The sequence below is a fragment of the Amblyraja radiata genome, chromosome 24 (genome assembly GCF_010909765.2).
Source record: "Amblyraja radiata isolate CabotCenter1 chromosome 24, sAmbRad1.1.pri, whole genome shotgun sequence".
In the NCBI taxonomy this organism is placed as follows: domain Eukaryota; kingdom Metazoa; phylum Chordata; class Chondrichthyes; order Rajiformes; family Rajidae; genus Amblyraja; species Amblyraja radiata.
In genome coordinates, this window is record NC_045979.1 from 4,827,946 (window position 1) to 4,850,450 (window position 22,505).

The following is a 22,505-nucleotide window of genomic DNA, read 5'->3' on the forward strand; positions in this document are numbered from 1 at the left end:
ACAGGAGATGAAATGTAAGGCAGACACAAAATGCTGGACTAACTCAGTGGGCGATGCAGCATCTCTGGAGAGAAGGAATGGGTGACGTTTCGGGTCGAGACCCTTCTTCAGACTGATTGTTTAAGAAGGAGCTGCAGATGCTGGAAAATCGAAGGTAGACAAAAGTGCTGTAGAAACTCAGCGGGTGCAGCAGCATCTATGGAGCGAAGGAAATAGGCAACGTTTTGGGCCAAAACCCTTCAGACTGATGTCAGGGAAGGGGGCAGGACAAAGATAGAATGTAGGCAGAGACAAAATGTAATCAGGGACAGTCAGACTGGTCGGAGAACTGGGAAGGGGGAGGAATGGAGAGAGGGTTACTTGGAGTTGGAGAGGTCAATATTCTTACCGCTGGGATGTAAGCTGCACAAACGAAATATGAGGTACTGTTCCTCCAATTTGCACTGGGCCTCATCTTGTATGTGGTAAGGTGGAAGCATGGCAATCTATTTTTGTACAACATGCAAACATTTGTGTTTGCAATGTTGGATAAGGGATAAATACACTCTGGGGAAATTCCTCCAGTCTCTTCTGCTTAAAAGACAGGATTAGGCTCAATATCACACCCTAAAGTGCCACCTGGAACCTCCATATTGCACTGGGATAAAAAAAAATTCCATTCTGAAGACCGACAAATTCTGAATTACGAAAAGTGTCTGGTCCCAAGGCTTTCGGATAAAAGGTTGTGCACCTGTAGTACCGTAATACCATGTAATGGGTGGCATGCATATATGTGTAGTGGAGATTATAAATGACATGGATTAATAAGGGTTAATATACATCCTTCCTCTTGAAGAAGCAAAGCATATAAAGAGCGGTTAGTGGAGTATATATTGTAAAACACCAGTGTAAGTGGTTCTAACAGTAGCTTAGCCATTGGCAGGGTGGAACGGGTTCACCGTGACATGAGTCGTTCGGCTGAAGATCCCAGGAGAGGGTCGCGGACGATGTTACGTAGGATGAGATGGTCGAGATAGACATCAGAGCCGGCCCTGTGTGAGCGTTCCATTAGTTGTTTTACTCCCTCTCCCCTGACTCTCACTCTGAAGAAGGGTCTCGACCCGAAATACCACCCATTCCTTCTCTCCAGAGAAGCTGTCTGTCCCGTTGAGTTACTCCAGCATTTTGTGTCTATCTTCCATTTTGTCATTAATGCCACCAATGCAAATCTGGTTTTCATCTTGAATATTTTGCATGGATTGGCAGATTCCACACAGCTCTGAGCATTCAGAAGAAACTGAAGTACGAGTAGGCCCCTTATGCAGCTCCGCAGGCAGTGAAATTGTGGATGATTTTTGACCTCGGCACGAGTTTCATGTCCTATTCCTTCATCATCAACCGGACATCCACTATCCCCTTGAACTGAGAAGTCCAAAGATTCACCATCTTTGGCTATGCAAAACAATGAATTTCAATGTGACTTGTCACGGGTGCCAATGAGTGCCAATGCCAATTCATTCATTCAATCATTCATTCATTCATTCATTCATTCATTCATCCATTGATCTTCCGGATAAATAATCTTTCTTCTCATTTCGTCCCGTGTGGCATTTTCTTTGGGACTTCACCATTGGTTCTCGACACCTCAGTTGGGGAAAACTTCATCCATGCTCTGCTTTGTCTAGCTCTCTAATTATTTGGGTAAATTACCAATACATACCCGCCTGGTCTCCACTTCAAATAGCATGATCAGCTGGGGATTTCCGCTTTAACTGGTCACCATTGCCTGCACAGAAAGGCAAATGAATACATTTGCTCCTCCAATCATCCAAAAATGCATTGCATGGGTGCCCATTGATCATATGAAGCAGATGCAAAGGTTGAGGTTGATCCTATAACAGCAGCCCAACTGAGTGTCAATCTCCAGTATCCTGTGATTTGTGCTTTCTGGCTTGTCTTTAAACGGAAGATAGGCACAAAATGCTGGAGTAACTCAGTGGGTCAGGCAGCATCTCTGGAGGGAGGGAATGGGTGACGTTTCGGGTCGAGACGTAGAGTTATTGGGTAATCCAGGTGCTGCTCAGGCTTGGTGACTGCACCCTACCGCTTTCTAAAGGTGAACTGCCATTGTTTATAGCACAGATATTGCATAGTAAAATGGCGCCAGAAACCTTGAGCGCTGTCTGTATGGAATATGCATGTTCTCCCTCTGACCAGGAGAGTTTTTTCAGGATTTTCTAGTTTTCACTCGCATCCCCAAAATGTGCAGGTTCTTCAGGTAATTGGCAAATGTAAAGCTATGCTGGTGTGTAAGTAGGTGGTAGAATGTGGTGGGGGTGGAATTGATGGGAATGCGGTGAGAATAAAACATGGGATTACTGTAGAATTAGAATAAATGGGTGGTTGATGGTCACCATAAACTCAGTGAGCAGAAGGGTCCGTTTCCATGCTATATCGTTCCATGAGGAATTGGCTATTTGGTTTGATATTTAACTGCGTTTAATGCTTACAATATTTCCCAACCTGCTACCTCAACCTACACAGAGTAAACCTCCTCAGGACACTTTGCCGGCATTTAAAATTCTGCTTAGAGTATGGAGGCTAGAATTGGGCACGATTTTTCAGTTGAGGTTAATCCAGTGAATTTTGTAGAATTACTTTAATCTTCCTACTTTTTACATTGAGGACACCAGGTAATCTTTAAACAGAAATGCATGTAGTACAGGTTTGTAGGTTAATTTGCTTGGTATAAATGTAAATTGTCCCCAGTATGTGTAGGATGGCGTTAATGTTCAGGGATCACTGGTTGGTGTGGACTCGGTGGGCCGAAGGGCCCGTTTCCACGCTGTATCTCCAAACTAAACTAAAACTGAAAACTGACTTGAGAATGACTGTAGGAAAGCGGATGGCAAAAAAAACTTCACCAAAGTTAACTTCAACAAAGCTACTTAAAGACATTACAGTGGAAACATTAACGTTAATGATTAGTGTGCTCTGAAGGACGTTTCTATGCCGTACGACTCTGTGATTCAATAACTGGAGACTCTAAGCTGCTTAATGTGATTACAATTATACTGAACAGATCCCAGATCATCCCAGTTTTGGAATAAATCCAGATTCCACTGTTTGTCATCTTCGTAAAGCTGGGGAAGAGGAAGGGATTGCGAACAGGTTCACCATCACACGTGGCACAGACCTGTTGGTTGAATCTTTGAAAACATTATGTCAACATAATCTTTTCTTAATCTTTAATTATATGATTAAGATTTAATTATGTTTGACATTGTCCTTCATTTCATTTCATTTTATCTCTCCACAGAAATGGTGTTTACCAGTGATCCTTAGATTCTGGACACAGTTGTGATTGGCAATTTGCCATTTTCTATGTTAAAGTCCATTCTCTGCTACTGAACCTGAAGCTGCACACTGTTTAACAGCAGTATGTGCCAACACTACTTGCTTGAACCTGCCCCTGTGCACATTTTATTAGCTCCCCAATTAGCTCCCCAACTAAAACAATGTGGAGATTCTGTATGGAATCTGTGTGTTCTCCCTCTGAGAAGGAATCTTATGGAAACATATAAATTTCTTAAGGGATTGGGCAGGCTAGATGCAGGAAAATTGTTCCCAATGTTGTGGAGTCCAGAACCAGGGGGTCACAGTTTAAGAATAAGGGGTAGTCCATTTAGGACTGAGATGAGGGAAAACCTTTTCACCCAGAGAGTTGTGAATCTGTGGAATCCTCTGCCACAGAAGGCAGTGGAGGCTAATTCACGGGATACATTCAAGAGAGAGAGAGCTCTTAGGGCTAAAGGGCCTGTCCCACAAGCATGTGACTCCATGCGGCAAACTGACCGTGTTCAAAAATTCCGCGCGGCAACGGCCTGCCGGCCCGCAGCCGCCTCGATGGGCATACGCAGCGTCTTGACGAACTTCCCGTGGACTTCACTCGAACTTCACGTCACTTACACGACCTCCGCGCGACCCCCGCTTCCGGTTTGGTCGCGCTCGCTGCATGCAGGTGCATGCTGGTGGGAACGGCCCTGTACGGGGATCACTTGACCTCCGCGCGGCCCCCGCTTCCGGTATGGTCGCGCATGCCGCATGCAGGTTGCATGCTCGTGGGACAGGCCCTTAACAGAATCAAGGGGACATGGGGAGAAAGCAGGAAGGGGGGTACTGATTTTGGATGATCAGCCATGATCATATTGAATGGTGGTTGGTGTTGGCTCGAAGGGCAGAATGGCCTGCTCCTGCACCTATTTTCTATGTTTCTATCCCTCCCTTCCCAGAGTGCCTTCCAATAGCTTGTATATTAATTTTCAGGAAGTGGGCTTTGCCAGCACGGTCAGTATTTATTGTCCCTCTGTAGTTGCCCTTCAGAAGCTGAGGGTAAGTCACCCTCTTGAGCTTCTGCAGTCCTAGTGCAGGTGCTCCCACAGTGCTGCTGAAGAACGAGTTCCAAGATTTCGACCCAATGAAATGGAAGTATTGGCATTACATTTCAACAGCAGATGATATGCAACTTGGACTGGGACCAACTTGGACTGGTGGTGGCGTTCACATGTGCCTGTTGAACTTGTTCTTCTTCATGGTAGAGATGATCATAAAGAATAGGAGTAGAATTAAGCCATTCGGCCCATCAAGTCTGCTCCACCATTCAATCATGGCTGATCTATTTCTCCCTCCTAACCCCATTCTCCTGCCTTCTCCCCCTAACTTCTGACACCCACACTAATCAAGAATCTATCTATCTCTGCCTTAAATCTATCCACTGACTTGGCCGCCACCAAAGATACTAGAGGAGCTAGTATCTATGGCCACCGCAGCCTTCTGTGGCAAAGAATTCCACAGATCCACCAACCTGTGACTAAAGAAATGTCTCCTCATCTCCTTCCTAAAAGGAACTTCCGTTAATTCTGAGACTTTGACCTCTAGTCCTAGACTCTCCCACTAGTGGAAACATCCTCTCCACATCCACTCTATCCAAGCCTTTCACTATTCTGTAAGTTTCAATGAGGTCCCCCCTCATTCTTCTAAGCTCCAGTGAGTACAGGCCCAGTGCCAACAAATTCTCATCATAGGTAAACCTACTCATTCCTGGATTTGGGAGATGTTGTTGGAGGAACCCTGGGTGAGTAGTTGCAGTGCATTTTGTTGGTGGCGTGCACTGTAGTCACTATGCCCTGGTGGTGAATGGAATAAATATTTAGGGTGATTGGTGAGGTGAAAGTTAGGTAGGCTGCTTTGTTCTACTCTGTATCAAGCTCTTTGTCATGTTCCTGTCTTGTAGATTGAGGAATGCATTGGGGTTTCAGTTTTTTTAGTTTAGTTTGGCAGGGCTGCCAACATTGGGTGAGAGTTGAGAGTAAGAAATCTGGACCCACCCTACGACAATGTCTACGACAAGCTACGTCGACCGGCGAATTGGGACGTCCGCCTACGACAACCTACGACCACACAGGCGACAACCGATGTCAACTTACGTCTACCCGCGACAAGATACGATAAGCTATGAGCCTGTCGGCGACAACTGAAGACGACAAATTCTGTGATCAGCGTGAGAATTGCATGAAATGCGTGAGTCTCGCGCTCAATGCGTGAGAGTTGGCAGCGCTGCTTTGGAGATGCAGCTCAGAAACAGGCCCTTCGGCCCACCGAGTCCACACCAACCTGCGATCCCCACACACTAACACTATCCTGCGCACACTAGGGACAATTTACATTTATACCAAGCCAATTGACCTACACTTGTACATCTTTGGAGTGTGGGAGGAAACGGAAGGTTTCGGAGAAAACCCTCAATGGTCACAGGGGGAGGTACAAACTCCGTACAGGCAACACCTGTAGTCGGGATTGAACCAGGGTCTTTGCCGCTGTGAGGCAGTAGCTCTACCGCCACATCACTGTGCTGCCCTCCAGTTGGTGAGTCACTTACCACTTCAAATTCACATTTATTGTCACATGCACCAATTAAAGTACTGTGATATTTGAGTTACCATGCAGCCTTACAATTAAAAGAACACAACACAATTAACAGAACGATAGAACTTAACGTAAACATCCACCACAGTGATCACTGTGATGGAAAGCAATAAAGTTCAGTCAGTCTTCCTCCTTTTCTTCACCTGTGTATGGGGCCTTGACCCTCCATAGTTGCCGCTACGGACGGCCCGATGTACAGGCCCTCTCGTCGGGATAATTGAAGCTCCGACGTCGGGACAGATGGAACACATTTTGCCGCTTGGATTCAGCCACTTTCATACCGGAGACCGCGGCTTCTCAATGTTATAGGCCACAGGCTGGCGGTCGGAGCTCTTCTCTGGTGATCACCGGCAAGGGATCCCTGTCTCCAGGATGGTAAGTCTGCTCCACGCCTGGAAACTCCGCAGACCGCGGCTTCACTATGTTAAAGTCAGCGGGCTGGCGGTCGGAGCCTTTCTTCTGGCTCTGCGATGGAAGTCCGCATCACACCCACTGCTCTAGCTCTGGGTCGTCTCCGGGAAAGGCCGCACCAATCCAAGTAGTTAGGCCGCGGGGGGAGGCCTAAATACGACTCGGAGAAAGTCGCATCTCCGCTGAGGTAAGTGATTGGAAATGGTTTTCCCCTATTCCCCCCCCCACCACCCCCACATAAATACATACCGAGAAACATTGACACATACATTTAGACATACTCAAAAAAAAAAAAAAAGTCGAAAATGACTGACACACTGCTGGCGAGGCTGCCACTCACGGCGCCACACCACTTGGATGTGTGTGTGTGTGCTTCTGTCCACAGCAAGTTGAGATTTAACATGCATCACCAAAGAGGGTACTGGAGAAAGATACCAAAAGAAGAATTTAATATATAAGGCTTGCAAGGTTGTGAAGACTAATAAGTAACTCTTTCAAAAAGTTTGCGTAGGCACAATAGGCTGAATGGCCACTGTGCTTGAGCTGTTCTGACTCGGCTGTCAGGATGGAACCTCATCGTCTCTTTTCAACATCTTCTCTCCCTGTGTTCACAAATGCTACAGTCCTTGTATTGTAAGAAGTAAAGCACCCAAGTTGTGAAATAAGGTCGCAGAATTTTTATTTTCTATTGCTATTGTCCAACGAAATGCAGTGAACCCTTGTTTTAATGGAGCTCTTTATAATGGATTTTGGTTATAACGGACGGACCTGCCCACTCAACCCCAGCTCACACTGCCTTCTCTGCCGCTCACATGCCTGGCTGCCCACACCGCCCCTGTCTAACACCATCTCACCGGCTGCTTACAGATCCCACCTTCCGCCTCCACCGCCGCCCCTTACCTACGCTTGCAGGCCGCGACCATCGACTCGGCCGATCCTCACCTCTCCCTCAGGTCGCCAGGAGGCCGGGGCCCAGTTCCAGACCGAGAGACTGAAGAAGGGTCTCGACCTGAAACGTCACCTATCCATGTACGCCTGACCTGCTCAGATAGTCCAGCATTTTGTGTCCTTTTGTGCATTAACTAGCATCTGCAGTTGTTATTGCTATTACTTGTACAATAATAATTTGCTCGGTTATAGCGACAGTCTGGAATAACGGAGAACATTACCACCCCCCCCACCCCTTGTCCGGTCGAGGCCCTTCAGACTGATTGACGACCCGAAACGTCACCCATTCCTTCTCTCCAGAGATGCTGCCTGTCCCGCTGAGTTACTCCAGCATTTTGTGTCTATAACAATCTTGCTTGCAGCAGCAACATCACACACAAATACACTGATAAATACACAAAAATATACATTGCACACAAAGTTTTACAAGGCAGATACTGTTCCAAAAAAGCAAGACATTAGAGCAAAACAGAATTGGAATACAAGCCCATGGTAGTGCAAAAGGTGGTCCACGGTGTTTGGTTGCCACGGTATGATTAGGGATCTGTGGGGTTGAATATAGAATCGGATATATATTAATAGCACTTCTTGAACCTGGTGGTCTGCTGAAATCTGCAGAGCTAGCAAATAATGTGTGGGCTTTGGCCCAGATAGCAGAATTCCCACCTCTGAATCAAACAGTTGCAGATTCCAGTCTCATTCCAGGGACTTGAGCATGTTTTCCAGGCTTCGGCCCGAAACGTTGCCTATTTCCTTCGCTCCGTAGATGCTGCTGCACCCGCTGAGTTTCTCCAGCATTTTTATCTACCTTCAATTTTCCAGCATCTGCAGTTCCTTCTTAAACGCCACAGCTTAAGAATAAGGAGTAAGTCATTTAGAACGGAGATGAGGAAACACTTTTTCTCACAGAGAGTGGTGAGTCTGTGGAATTCTCTGCCTCAGTGGCGGCGGGTTCTCTGGATGCTTTCAATTAGGGTTAGATAGGGCTCTTAAAAATAGCGGAGTCAGGGGATATGGGGAGAAAGCAGGAACGGGGTACTGATTGGGGATGATCAGCCATGATCACATTGAATGGCGGTGCTGGCTCGAAGGGCCGAATGGCCTACTCCTGCACTTATTGTCTATTGTATATAAGTTGTAACGATCATCTTCAAACACGGAAGAATACCTCTTCCCGTACTAGTTTGTTCCATTCAGTTACGGCTCCCGCTGGCTCTCAGCAAGACTTCCAGACGATGGTTAACCAGGGAGAGGTGGAAACCATCTGAGAGCCACATGACCTTCCTGTCTTGAAGAGTTCAGATTCTTGTATCGATTAAAATTCCCCACTTTTTCCCCTGCTAACCACTCTCCCACTTTCCTTTAGGTCCTATCAGCAGTATCATGGTGAACAGGTATGGTAGTCGGCCCGTGGTGCTACTGGGTGGATTGCTGGCCAGTTCAGGCATGATCATCGCTTCATTTTGCAATAATATTGTGGAACTTTACTTCTGCATTGGAGTGATTGGGGGTAAGTGCTAAACCATTCCTCAGTTCTTGGGTCTTTTACCTTTGGTCCATTAATGAATGTGGCCGTGATGTGTGAGTTTTCATGTAAAGCTCAGGATATTAATAAGGTATTTATAATACCTGGTTAAATGCTATTGTTCTTTTCTTAGAATGGTGCATTAAATATCAGAATTGTGCTTACATATAACAGTCCACATCCAGAGCATCCTGTTACAAATCAGAATTAATTTTACCTTCATCAATGTGAGCATATTTTTGTGGATGGTAGATGTTAATGATTCGGTGGGATTGCTTCCTGCAATAAACTCTTCTCTAACTGAGTGACATTGATCAGAGAAGGGCACTATTTGCTCTTCACTCGATCTCCCCTCTCTTTTGCCCGCTTTTCCTGTGTTGGCATATTAGTTTCACCACTACCCACTGCATTCCAACTGTTCCTGTGTCCCATACAACCCAACAACTTCTTATCCCCATTCAGCATGCCTGGCACTGCACCCCATTTGACATTCAGGGCACACACAGACACAGACACACACACACATTCATACACACATACACACACACACACACGCGCGCGCACACACACGCATTCATACACACATACACATGCGCGCACGCACACACACACACACACACACACACACACACACACACGCACGCGAATTAGGCCATTCGGCTATCAATTCTACTCCGCCATTCAATCATGGCTGATCTATCTCTCCCTCCTAACCCCATTCTCCTGCTTTCTCCCCATGACCCCTAACACCCATATTAATCTGTACTCACACACACACACACACACACACACACACACACACACACACACACACACACAAACTCCTCCCCTGTTCTCTGATAATCATTGTTGTCCCTCTGTCTGGCGATGTCTATTGCCTTCAACTGCCTAGAGTGGGATTTGACGGATCCAGTTATGTACGGGCATGCTATGGATTTGATTCTCCCTGGCTTCCACCAGCCAGTACGTCTGCTGATGACCTTCAAAGACTGAATTGCTGTCATCAGGATGGTCTCAATGCCACGGGAGCAGAAACCTCAGCAATATGTTATCTAAGGTTTTCAACAAGATTTGAACAGGGTGATTGTGAAATATATTTCCCTTCCAGCCAAGTTTTGTTTTCCACGTCTAGCTGTGCATGTTCAGCTTTGTTGATCAACGTGCAGCAAGGCCCGTCATATTCTGAAGCAAATTACAAATCTTTAATGAGCTCTTTGTAGAATTAATCTTTATCTGTGAGAACTTTTCAACGTTACTATACCAGTCTGTTGCTGAAGATGCTCCTCTGGTTGACCAGTGTGTCATGGAGGGGGTGAGCTGTATTGTCCAGGATACTCCGCAGTTTGAGGAGCATCCTCCCTTTCAAGACCACCTCCCATTAATCCACTCCACCCCTAGGACGGAGCCAGCCTTCCTGATGAGTTAGTTAATCTTGTTGGCGTCAGCGGCCTTCGCCCTGCTGCCCGAGCACACGGCAGCGAAGAAGATGGCGCTGGCTACCACCAATTGATAGAACATCTGCGGACGTTGAAGGAGTGGAGCCTTCTCAAAAAGTACAGCTGACTCTGTCCCTTCTTGTACAGGGCCTCAACATTCCTGGACCATTCGGTTTACTGTCCAGGTACACTCCAAGGTATTTGTACTCCCTGGTAAACTGCGCATCCACACCATTGATGGAGACAGGGGACAGGGGTGTTCCTCTCTTCCTAAAGTCCACCACTAACTCCTTCGTCTTGTTGGTGATTCAGCCCACACCACTCAAAGTCGTTGACTACACCTCTGTATTCAGCTTCCCTCCCCTCACTGGTGCAGCCCACAATTGCAGAGTCATCCGAAAACTTCTGCAGGTGGCAGGAGTCCAAGTGATATCTGAAGTCCGGGGCGTAGATGGTGAACTGGAAGGGAGAGAGGACCATCCTCTGTGGAGCCCCTGTGTTGCTCACTACCATGCCCGAGACATGCACGCAGAGCCACAACAGCACAAGTGACATTGGCCAGATGAATCCTCGAGCAGTGCCAATAAAGGAATCGATATATATCAGGAAATCTGAGGAGACGCAAGAGGCTGCAGATGCTGGAATCTTGTGTAAAAACAAAGTATTGGGGGCACTCAGTGGGTCAGGCAGCATCTGTGACGTGAAATTGACTGACAACACTTCAGGTCGGGATCCAAAATTCCTAACATTTCGGGTCGGGTCCCTTCAAGAAGGGTTCCAATCCGAAACATAATTTGCCCATTTCCCTCCTCAGATATTCCCCGACCGACCGAGTTTCTCCACTGCTCTGTATTTTACTCTGGAATCAGAGGGATATCCCAAAACGTCATTGCTTTGCAATTCAGTGTAATATAGTTATGTTTAAAACCAAAACAGCAATTTACAAGCAGTTTTTTTTTTGTGTTTAAACATTAGTGAGGTGCTTCAAATGTGTTTTGGCAATAAAGCTGGTTTTAAAGATAGGAAGAGAGGGAAGCAGAGAAAATCCCATAGTTCAGGCCCTAGAGAGCTGAGGAACAGGATGACTAAACTTAGAAAGACAGGGATTACTCTATCAAAGATAGTTGGCGTGACTTTGTAAGGGGGAGATCTGATCACTTTGATTGAATTTTTCAGAGGTAGCCAAGTATATTAAAGAGGAAAGTGTGGTCGATGTAGTGTACTGTGTACTGACGATGTAGTGTGCTTTTCATCAGGTCTGATTTAGGAAACTGCCCAGGAAAAAGGACCAACGGGATCCAGGAAAACAATCCAGAAAACAAATTGGATTAAAAGTGGATGTGATTACATTGGGGGGAGTGGAGATGTGATGACTGGGCTGGAGCTTTTCAGTAATGAGTGGAGCTGGATAGGCTGGGTTTGTCTTTTTTTGGGGGGGGGAAATGGAGGAGGCTGAGGGTGAACCAGATTGAGCAATAAAAAGTTATGAATGTGCATAGCAGGAAGCTTTTCCCCAGTGAGACCTAACAAGTGTGGAGGATATCGGAGAAAGATTTTTTTTCACCCTGATGGTGCTGGATATATGGAAGGCACTGCCAAGAGTTGGTGAAGGTGGAGACTCTCACAACAATGAAAAAGTATCAAGATGAGCATCTTTAATGCTGTGACCCAGAGCTATGGGCCAAATGCTGCTTATTGGATGCTTGGTGGTTGGCATTGGACCTGATGGGACAAAGGGCCTGTTTCTATACTGCATGAATCTATGCCTGTATGTTGGCACATTTGCTAGTGGAGGGATAATAAGAAGAGGAGTACTGGTGCTAAGCTTTGAGATCTTGAAGACGGTGGAGGTTGGACAATTATAGAGAAGGGCTGGGGAAGGAAGACACTGCAGGATCGTAGAAGCATTTGAAAACAAAGATTAGTGGTGGAAGGTGAGAATAAAACGTATTTCACTCTAACTGGCACACGTGACAATAAAGAAGCCATTGACCCATTGAGACGAGCGTTATGGCGTAATGGGAATATTGGGATATAATGCAGATAGGGAACATTTTCATAAGAAATGTATCACCCTGGTTTTGTGAATGTTTTTATTTACCTTGTTTGGCATCCAGTGGTTAATTTTGTATCAAATATGTTCCCCTCCAGGTCTCGGCCTTGCTTTCAACTTGCAGCCAGCACTGACCATTATTGGGAAATACTTCTTCAAAAAACGGCCTCTGGCTAATGGGATCGCCATGGCTGGCAGCCCAGTGATCCTCAGCACACTGGCACCTCTCAACCAATATCTGCTCGACAACTACGGATGGAAAGGGGGCTTCCTGATTCTGGGAGGAATCCTGCTGAACTGCTGTGTAGCTGGGGCTCTCATGCGCCCCATCAGCTTTCCATCCACGCCTGCCATAGTATCGGAGAGCGTCAAGCAAGAGGAGGCAGTGAATTCTAAGCTCCTGAAGAGTGAGCCAGAACCAAAACGTAGTGTCTTCCAAACCATCAACAAATACCTGGACCTGTCACTATTCAAGCACAGGGGCTTCCTGGTCTACCTGTCCGGCAATGTCATCATGTTCTTCGGACTCTTCGCTCCTCTGGTTTTCTTGTCTTCCTATGCCAAAAATATGGGGATTGGTGAATATAACGCAGCCTTCCTGCTCTCAATCCTGGCCTTTGTGGACATGTTTGCCCGGCCATCCATGGGACTCCTGGCCAACACCAAGTGGGTGAGACCAAAGATCCAGTACTTTTTCTCTTTTGCCGTGCTGTTCAACGGCATCTGTCACATCATGATGCCATTGGCGTCAGACTACACCGGCCTGGTGATATACACCATCTTCTTTGGCTTTGCTTTTGGCATGCTCAGCTCTGTCCTGTTCGAGACCTTGATGGACATGGTGGGAGCCGTGAGGTTCTCCAGTGCGGTGGGGTTGGTGACCATTGTGGAGTGCTGCCCTGTGTTATTGGGACCTCCACTTCTAGGTAAGCTGAATTGGAATTTGGGGTTATGTGTTGTTTCTGGAATGATGGGGATACGGTGTTATAAAATGGCACAGATAATTTGTCTTTTTTCCCTCACAGTATTTTCATTGGTCTCCCTCCTCTCCTTCTTCCCAGGAATCTGAACTTTCCCCTTCATCTTTATCTTTTATTCTTTTTAGAGAGTCTTTTTTGAGTTGGGGCAGCACAGTGGTGCAGTAGTGGAGTTGCTGCCTTACAGCGTCAGAGACCCGGGTTCGATCCTGACCATGGGCGCTGTCTCTAAGGAGTTTGTGCATTCACCCTGTGATGAGACACAATATGCTGGAGTTACTCAGCGGGACACGCAGCAACTCTGGAGAGAAGCATTGGTTGATGCTTCGGGTCGAGACCCTCCTTCAGACTGGGAGTCAGGGGAGAGGGAAGCGAGAGATATGGAAGGATGTGGAAAAAAAACATGTAAGGTGTGAAAAGGACAGATCAAAGCAGACAATGATTAAAGAAATATACAATGGTTCATTGTCTCCCTGTGACTGTGTGGGTTTTCTCCGGGTGCTCCGGTTTCCTCCCACACTCCAAGACATAAAGGTTTGTAGGTTAATTGGCTTCTGTAAATTGTAAATTGTCCTTAACGTGTGGGATTGTCCTGGTGTATGGTGTGATCACTGGTCTCCACGGTCATGGTGGGCCGAAGGGCTAATTACCATGCTGTGTCTCTAAAATATAAAGTCACAACTGAAGCTGTCCAACAGCCATTCAGTGTACTCCAGATCATAACAGGTCACTGCTTAAAGAAAAATATTTTCATATTTTACCTAATGTGTAAGAAGAACTGCTGATTGATGCTGGTTTAAATCGAAGGTCGACACAAAATGCTGGAGTAACTCAGCAGGTGAGGCAGCATCTTTGGAGAGAGAAATGGGTGATGTTTTGGGCCGAGACCCTTCAGACCGATTTTAGAGGAGGGGGCGGGACAAAGATAGAATGTAGTCAGAGACTAGTAAGACTAGTGGGAGAACTGGGAAGGGGAAGGGGATGGAGAGGGAAAGCAAGGGCTCTCTGAAGTTCGAGAAGTCAATCTTCATAACGCTGGGGTGTAAACTACCCAAGTGAAATATGAGGTGCTGTTCCTCACTCTGCGCTGGGCCTCACTCTGACAATGGAGGAGGCCCAGTACAGAAAGGTCAGATGGGAATGGGAGGGGGAGTTGAAGTGCTGAGGCACCGGGAGATCAGATCGCCGAGCCTGTGCTTGGTCTCGTCAATGTAGAGAAGTTGACACCTGGAACAGTGGATAGATTATATAAGGTTGGAGGAGGTGCGTGAAACTGCCTCACCTGGAAAGACTGTTTTTACCTATTGGATTTTCTGCCAATTATCTTAAATCTGTCTAATCTAATTCTTAATTTTTCAAAACTGCTGATGACTTTGAACATCTAAATAAAATCTTCCCTTTACCTATTCTGCTGTGGGGCGAATAACTTCCTAAATCTCTTTGCATTTCAGATGGAACTTTTGAAAGTAATTCTCAAATAGTCCAGACTGATGCAATAAGCAGTCTTGTTTAGTTTAGTTTAGAGATATACCTCGGAAACAGGCCCTTCGGCCCACAGAGTCCGCACCGACCAGCAATCCCTGCACTATCCTACACACATTAGGGACAATTTACACTTATACCAAACCAATTAACCTACACACCTGCACGTCTTTGGAATGTGGGAGGAAACCGAAGCTCCGGGGAGAACGTACAAACTACGTATAGACAAACACACGTAGTCAGGATCGAACCCGAGTCTCTGGGGCCCAGAGTGTCATCAGGATGGTCTCAATGCCACGTGAGGAGAAACCTCAGCAATATGTTATCTAAGGTCTTCAACAAGCTTTGAACAGGGTGATTGTGAAATATATTTCCCTTCCAGACAAGTTTTGCTTTCCACATCTAGCTGTGCATGTTCAGCTTTGTTGCGACCAATTTTATGATCAATGTGCAGCAAGGTCCATCATATTCTGAAGCAAATTACAAATCTTTAATGAGCTCTTTGTAGAATTTAGCTTTATCTGTGAGAACTTTTCAACTTTACTATTGAATCCGACTGGGCCTCAATTATTTGGCCGAATGGCCATGTAAAATTATAAAAGGACTGGACAAGCTAAATGCAGCAAAAATGTTCCCAATGTTGGGCGAGTCCAGAACCAGTGGTCACAGTCTTAGAATAAAGGGGAGGCCATTTAAGACCGAGGTGAGAAAAAACCTTTTCACCCAGAGAGTTGTGAATTTGTGGAATTCCCTGCCACAGAGGGCAGTGGAGGCCAAGTCACTGGATGGATTTAAGAGAGAGTTAGATAGAGCTCCAGGGGCTAGTGGAATCAACGGATATGGTGAGAAGGCAGGCACGGGTTATTGATTGGGGACGATCAGCCATGATCACAATGAATGGCGGTGCTGGCTCGAAGGGCCAAATGGCCTCCTCCTGCACCTATTTTCTATGTTTCTATGTTACAAGTCCTGTTACAATTTACACTTATACCAAAATAATTAACCTACACACCTGCACGTCTTTGGAATGTGGGAGGAAACCGAAGCTCCGGGGAGAACGTACAAACTATGTATAGACAAACACACGTAGTCAGGATCGAACCCGATTCTCTGGGGCGGCAAGCTCTGTAAGGCAGCAACTCTACCGCTGCGCCACCGTGCCACTGTTTACTTCGCATTTGGACGGAAATGTTGAAAATAAGGGTTATAGAAACATAGAAAATAGGTGCAAGATTGGTCGGTGGGGGCGCTGCAAGCCGGCGCCCTGTCAGCAGCGTGTCCGTTTCCCCCCAATTTTTTTAGTTTTTTTAGTATGTTTTAAAGTATGTTTTTTGTGTTTCTTTGTGTGTCTTGTGTGGGGGGGGGGGGGGTGTGGGGGGGGCGAGGGGGAAACCGCTTTGGTCGCCTCCTCCATGGAGAGGCGACTTTTTCTAGGTCGCCTCCCCCGTGGCCTAACAACGAGGATCGGGCGGTCTTTCCCGGAGACGCGCCTGGGGCTTCAGCGGCGGGCGCAGCGTGGACTCTCGGCGTGGAGCGGGCGAGCCCTCGCTGGGGCTCGCCAGAGGGGAGCGCTCCGTTTCGCTGGCCTGCAGAGTTTCAGCTGGCGCGGCGTCTGCAGCCCAGGATCTCACGTGGGGGACCCGGGAGAAGAAGGACCTTCCACCGCCGGGCCGCGGCCAACTTCTACCGTGGACCCGGCGTGGACTTACCATCACCCCTAGAGGGGAGCTTCGACCGCCGGCCCTGCGGTCTGCAGTGCTTCTGGCTGCGGCGGGGACTTTAAATCTCGACCGCCGGCCTGCGGCCTACACCAACGTAAAGCCGCGGTCTCCGGTGAGGAAGAGCCGATCCTGGACTGACTCTGGACTCTGGTCCCGACCACGGGGGGAAATGGAGGAGGACTGGCCAAATTTTGTGCCTTCCACCACAGTGATGAACGCTGTGGTGGATGTTTGTGTTAAATTTTTATTGTTTATTGTGTGTTCTTTATCATTGTATCGCTGCTGACAAATTCATTTCACTTGCACTTTATGTGCAATGTGACGAATAAAACTGATTGTATTGTATTGATTGTAAGAGTAGGCCATTCAGCCCTTCAAGCCTGCACCGCCATTCAATATGATCATGGCTGATCATCCAACTCAGTATCCTGTACCTGCCTTCTCTCCATATCCAGGGTCCAGGAATGCATGTTGATTAAGGTGGGGTTTTTTGAAGAGGTTCTATACAGGGGATGGAGCATGGACGCAAATTGTACAATGGGCGAGTGGGTGGGGGACAGGGTTGGCTGTACATTTGGGTGTTTGGGAATAGGGTGGGGTGGGGGGCTGGGACTGTTGGCATTGGGAGGGGTGGGGGGTGGGTTTGCGGATGGGGTGAGATTTAATGGTGGGAACGTGAGGAACTAGAGTGAGCAAAGGTGTCAGCATTTGGGGAAGGTCTGTGCAATGAGCAGGTTGGGGAGGGAGATGTGGAATTATATGAAGGGGGGTTTAGACAAAATGGTTGAGACTTGTGGATGAGACTTGTACAATTGTTACAATTGGGTCAGAGGTGGGATGTACAATAACTGCTGAGCTGTCTTTGTGTTGCAGGGATGTTGAAGGACTCATACGATGCCTTTCACTATGTGTACATCGCCTGTGGAGTGGTTTTGATTGTCGCGAGCATCTACCTGTTCATTGGCAATGCTGTGAATTACTGGCTGTTGGAGAAGGAGAGACAAGAGGAAGAGGGGAAGTCGAAACATGAAGCGACGATCGATCTGAACGAGACCAATGCGGACACTTCAAATACAAGCCCCAACGCCACAGACGGAGGCGGAGATCAGGACACAGTTATTTGAGGCTGGGAAGGACCTGTCCGTTTCTTTTACGACATTTTAATATTTTTAGATTCCTGCCAGCTTTGCTCTTCACTCTTTCACACCCATGTTTCTGGAGAAATGCAGTGAATGATTGCCGGCGCGTCAAGGTTGGGGAATATTTATTGCGAGGGCATAATCACCTGTAATGACTTTCTCCACCCCTCTCCACTTCCCCTCTCTCTATAGTCAAACACTCAAATCATCCTCCGATCCCAATCCTCTGGCATTGTACTCGAGCCTCGAGCCTAGAACTAAGCGGTGATTTCCTGGACTCGATCCAGAGCAATGGCGAGACTCAACAACAAAATTACCTCGGAATTAAAATAATTGCATTTTAATTTTTTCCTTTGCACTCTTGTATCGCACACTTATGCCTGGGCGCTTAAAAGGTTTTGTTTTGAAACCTGTCCTATTAATAATTGGCAACATAATCCGTTCTGTCTGGATGGGTAATGGGGAGGAAGTGGTGGAATGACAGTGATTATGGCTGGCCTGTTGGTGGCTACTGGTGGATTATACATCCCCAAGTCTAGCTAGCTCGTCCACTGTATCCTGGGTGATACTGTAGCCTGTATCCTGGGATCTGTTGGATAGGACAACTGGATGATGGGGTAGGGAGCGTGGGTGAGCACAAATATTCAGCAAATAGCTGTTTTGCATTCCTTCCATTCCAGCTCTACATTGCTGATCCATACGCTAACTTTGTTACCTTGCACTTGTATCCTTGTTTCACGCCTTGCCCAAGAGTTGTGGCTGTCCGGAAACAGGCCAATCCCACGAACACTAACATTTTGAGCTCGGCGACTCGCTGAATTCCAAGCATCTATTGCAGCCTTTCCCCAAACGCCCGCTGTCTCCTGAGAACAGTCCCACCTCGTACGCACCTCTTACGTGGGTTCTTAGCGATGGCTTCAGCCTGACCTTCCCTCACATTGCTGAGATTATTCTCACGCCGTCACCCTGATCGTCCGTTCTTCCCGCCCCGGGTCAGAATGGGTCAATGATAAAACCAGCCATAGTAGCAGGGACCCTCGCAGTATTCATCACTGAACCCTCATGGCAAATGCACCCCCCCCCCCCCCCCCCCCCCCCCCCGTAACTGCAATCTCAGGCTAATGGTCATGAATAAGGAAAATGCTGAAAATTGCATTGAAAAATGAGAATTGTGCTTTAGCCACATACACTACTAAAGAAGGATGTTGGACACAGAGTTGATTCAGAGTGCAACAGCAAAATCGAGTTTCAACCAGACTGGGATTGGAATCTGTTAAGAATCCTGCAGCTGGGTGGAGAGGGGAGCCAAGAGTCCCAGGTCGTGGACTGGAATGTGAGTTGTAGATAGTGTGGGGGGGGGGGAGGGAATGGGGGAGGGCATTAATGGGAGTTCATGCACTCACCTTATCTTGTTAAGTAATGACCCTGAACTTTATAGTGTCGACTATTCACTTAGTCAGATCATGGAGTCACAAGTAAGTGAACGCGGTTTGAATGGATAACGTTTCTGACCTTTGCTCGTGGATTGTGAGATAATATTCTCTGCTCTGGTTGGATGGGTACTTGAAGCCCCAGGATTGCTGAGTTGCTACTAGTCACGTGGATTTATAAAGAAACTATGGAAATGATGTGGTCCAACAGATCTCAGCTGGTGTTTATGGTCCACACAAACTTCCTGTCTGTCTGCCTCAATCTTAATCTTATCCGAATATCCTTCAATTCATTCCTCCCTCAAATGCTTAGCAACATTTCCCATTAATGTGTCCAGGCTTCTGATGTCAGCTATTGCCTGTAGCACTGGCTTCAGCTCTCTAGTTAAACGGTATTCTACAGAGTTCTGGTTTGCACATGCAGGTGACTATTTTTATTTAGAGTCTTGGTTTAGTCTCTCCCACAGAGGAAACATCTTTGTGTCTCACGCCGTGTGGACTTGTTGGGCTGAATGGCTTCTTAATAAGTCCGTCAAGTCGACACTGGATTAGACATAAAGATGTGATTTAATAATTTAATATTTTGAACTCCCCAACCCCCTGCCAGACTTTTAAAGACTCTGAGGGTTGATCTGGGAAAACATCCAAAGGCTGTCAAATCTTTCTTGATGGGAATAATCCCCCATTTAGTGTTATTTTCGTAAATAGTGCCACCTATCCAGTGCCTCTCTATCAATTTTGTAACATGGAGATCAAAAGTACTTCCATTTGCCATCAGTCCAATGTTCAAACACTTAGCAAAATAGAATCATAAAATGTTGTACCACAGATTCAGGCCAATTGGTCCATCACAATAATGCTGACCCTTTTGTCTATCTACATGAATCCCATTTGCCCGTATTAGGTCTGCTTCATTCTATACCTTATGTTGGAAGGAACTGCAGATGCTGGTTTAAACCGAAGATAGATACAAAAAGCTGGAGTAACTCAGTGGGACAGGCAGCATCTCAAGAGAAAAGGAATGGGACGTTTCAGGTCGAGCCCCTTCTTCAGAAGGGTCTCAACCCAAAACGTCACCCATTCCTTCTCTCCAGAAATATTGCCTGTCCCGCTGAGTTACTCCAGCTTTTTGTGTCTTCTATAGCTTGCCTATTTAAGTGCCCATCTAAATCTCTCTTGAATATAATGATTGTATCTGACTTCACCACCTCCTCTGGTAGTAAATTCCACTCTTTCCCCTCAAATCCCTTTTCCAACTCCTTCCTCTATCATTAAACCAGTAGCCCCCATCAAGGAACAAAGATCATGATTTTCAACCCTATCTATGCATCGTATCATTTTGTACACCTTCATCAGGTCACCCCTCAACCTCCTTTGCTTCAAGGAAACCAAATACAGCTATTCAGTCCCTCCTCCAATCTAAGCAATGTATTTTAGCCCTTTTATAACCATATAACAATTACAGCACGGAAACAGGCCATCTCGGCCCTACAAGTCCGTGCCGAACAACTTTTTACCCTTAGTCCCACCTGCCTGCACTCATACCATAACCCTCCATTCCCTTCTCATCCATATGCCTATCCAATTTATTTTTAAATGATACCAACGAACCTGCCTCCACCACTTCCACTGGAAGCTCATTCCACACCGCTACCACTCTCTGAGTAAAGAAGTTCCCCCTCATGTTACCCCTAAACTTCTGTCCCTTAATTCTGAAGTCATGTCCTCTTGTTTGAATCTTCCCTATTCTCAAAGGGAAAAGCTGGTCCACATCAACTGTCTATCCCTCTCATCGTTTTAAAGACCTCTATCAAGTCCCCCCTTAACCTTCTGCGCTCCAGAGAATAAAGACTTAACTTATTCAACCTTTCTCTGTAACTTAGTTGTTGAAACCCAGGCAACATTCTAGTAAATCTCCTCTGTACTCTCTCTATTTTGTTGACATCCTTCCTATAATTGGGCGACCAAAATTGTACACCATACTCCAGATTTGGTCTCACCAATGCCTTGTACAATTTTAACATTACATCCCAGCTTCTATACTTTCAATTCTGCTCCTCTGGAAACCCATCATTTATTAACCACCCCTGACTGGGATAGTGATAGTGAGCTGCCACCTGGAACCTCGGCATTCCCTCTGGTAAAGATGCTCCCACAGCAGTATTAGGCGGCAGGTTTCAGGACTTCACCCAGTGACGGTGTGGCAACAGCTTCGGTCATTGCTGTTTGTAATCTGGAAGGAAATTTGCGTGTGTTCTTTTTTTCGTGGCAGTGAAAGTTACATATTTTTGAAGTACTGTCACTGAAGTCCTTTCTGAAAGTCAACGACAACTTTCAACAGCTGGAAAAAAAAACTGCAGAAGTTTGAAATCTGAAATAAACAAAAAAAGTTCTGGAAATACCCAACAAGTCACACAGTGGCACAGCGATAGACCTACTGCCTCACAGCACCAGAGACTAGGGTTTGATCCTGACTGTGTGTGCTGTCTGCGGGGATTTTACATTCTCCCTGCGACCGCGTGGGTTTTCACAAGGTGCCCTGGTTCCCTTCCACATTGCAAAGATGTGCAGGTTTGTAGAGTTATTGGTTTGTGTAAATGTCCCTAGTGTGTTGGATGCGAAAGTGGGATAATATAGAACAAGTGTACACTTAAGCAATGTGTAGGAAGGAACTGTAGGTGCTGGTTTAAACCGAAGATAGACACAAAAAGCTGGAGTAACTCAGCGGGTCAGACAGTATCTCTGGAGAAAAGGAATAGGTGACGTTTTGGGCCTTCAGTCTGAAGAAGGGTCTCAACCTGAATCGTCACCTATTCCTTTTCTCCAGAGATGCTGTCCGACCCACTGAGTTACTACGTGCAATGGTGTTGGTGGGCTTAAGGGCCTGTTTCCATGCTGTATCTCTACACTAAACTAAACAATGTAAGTTAATGGTTCAGGTGAAAGCCCCTTTACCACAACTGGGAAAGAGGCCAAAGAAGCTCAATAATATGTGGGGAGGGGGTTGCCTCCCATAGTGTGTAACCACGGCATGACAGTCCATGGTTACGCTATAAACAAAGTTATCTGCTCAGTGAGTGAGTGAATGGTAGCAGTGGAAGAGTGAGAACAAAGGCAAAAGAATGTAAGAGTTGTCAATTGCAGAGCAGGAAGATGTTCCTTGCAGGTCTTGCAGGGCACGTCTTTCGCTTCCAGAGGGGAAAAAATGAAAAGGGGAAATAATACGAACAAGTTTTACCAATATTACAGATGGATGGCTGTAACAGATAAAGAAATTGCATTTGATATTTGCTATAGATGTGGCTGCAGTGAGCATAGTGGTGGAGGCTGCTCACATTGTGGATCAAGATGGCTGCTCTGTGCTGCATAGTATTGAGTTCTTCATGTTGTTAAACCTACTCTCTGCAATGGTTTCTTCA

General features: G+C 46.5%; 1 protein-coding gene across 3 annotated transcripts in view; it reads left to right on the forward strand.

Moving 5' to 3' along the window:
* The window catches only part of LOC116986711 (monocarboxylate transporter 1-like), a 42,970-nt gene extending 23,686 nt beyond the window's left edge, over nucleotides 1-19,284 (forward strand). For 2 of the 3 annotated variants that reach the window (XM_033042306.1, XM_033042305.1), the window contains exons 3-5: nucleotides 8,690-8,833; nucleotides 12,436-13,263; nucleotides 17,391-17,653. In XM_033042306.1, coding sequence (XP_032898197.1) covers nucleotides 8,690-8,833; nucleotides 12,436-13,263; nucleotides 17,391-17,641 — 1,223 coding nt within the window. In that variant the 3' untranslated portion in view covers nucleotides 17,642-17,653. Of the gene's footprint in view, nucleotides 1-8,689; nucleotides 8,834-12,435; nucleotides 13,264-17,390 lie in introns of all 3 variants that reach the window. The other variant, XM_033042307.1, reaches the window with a different exon arrangement.
* Nucleotides 19,285-22,505: the final 3,221 nt, after the last annotated feature.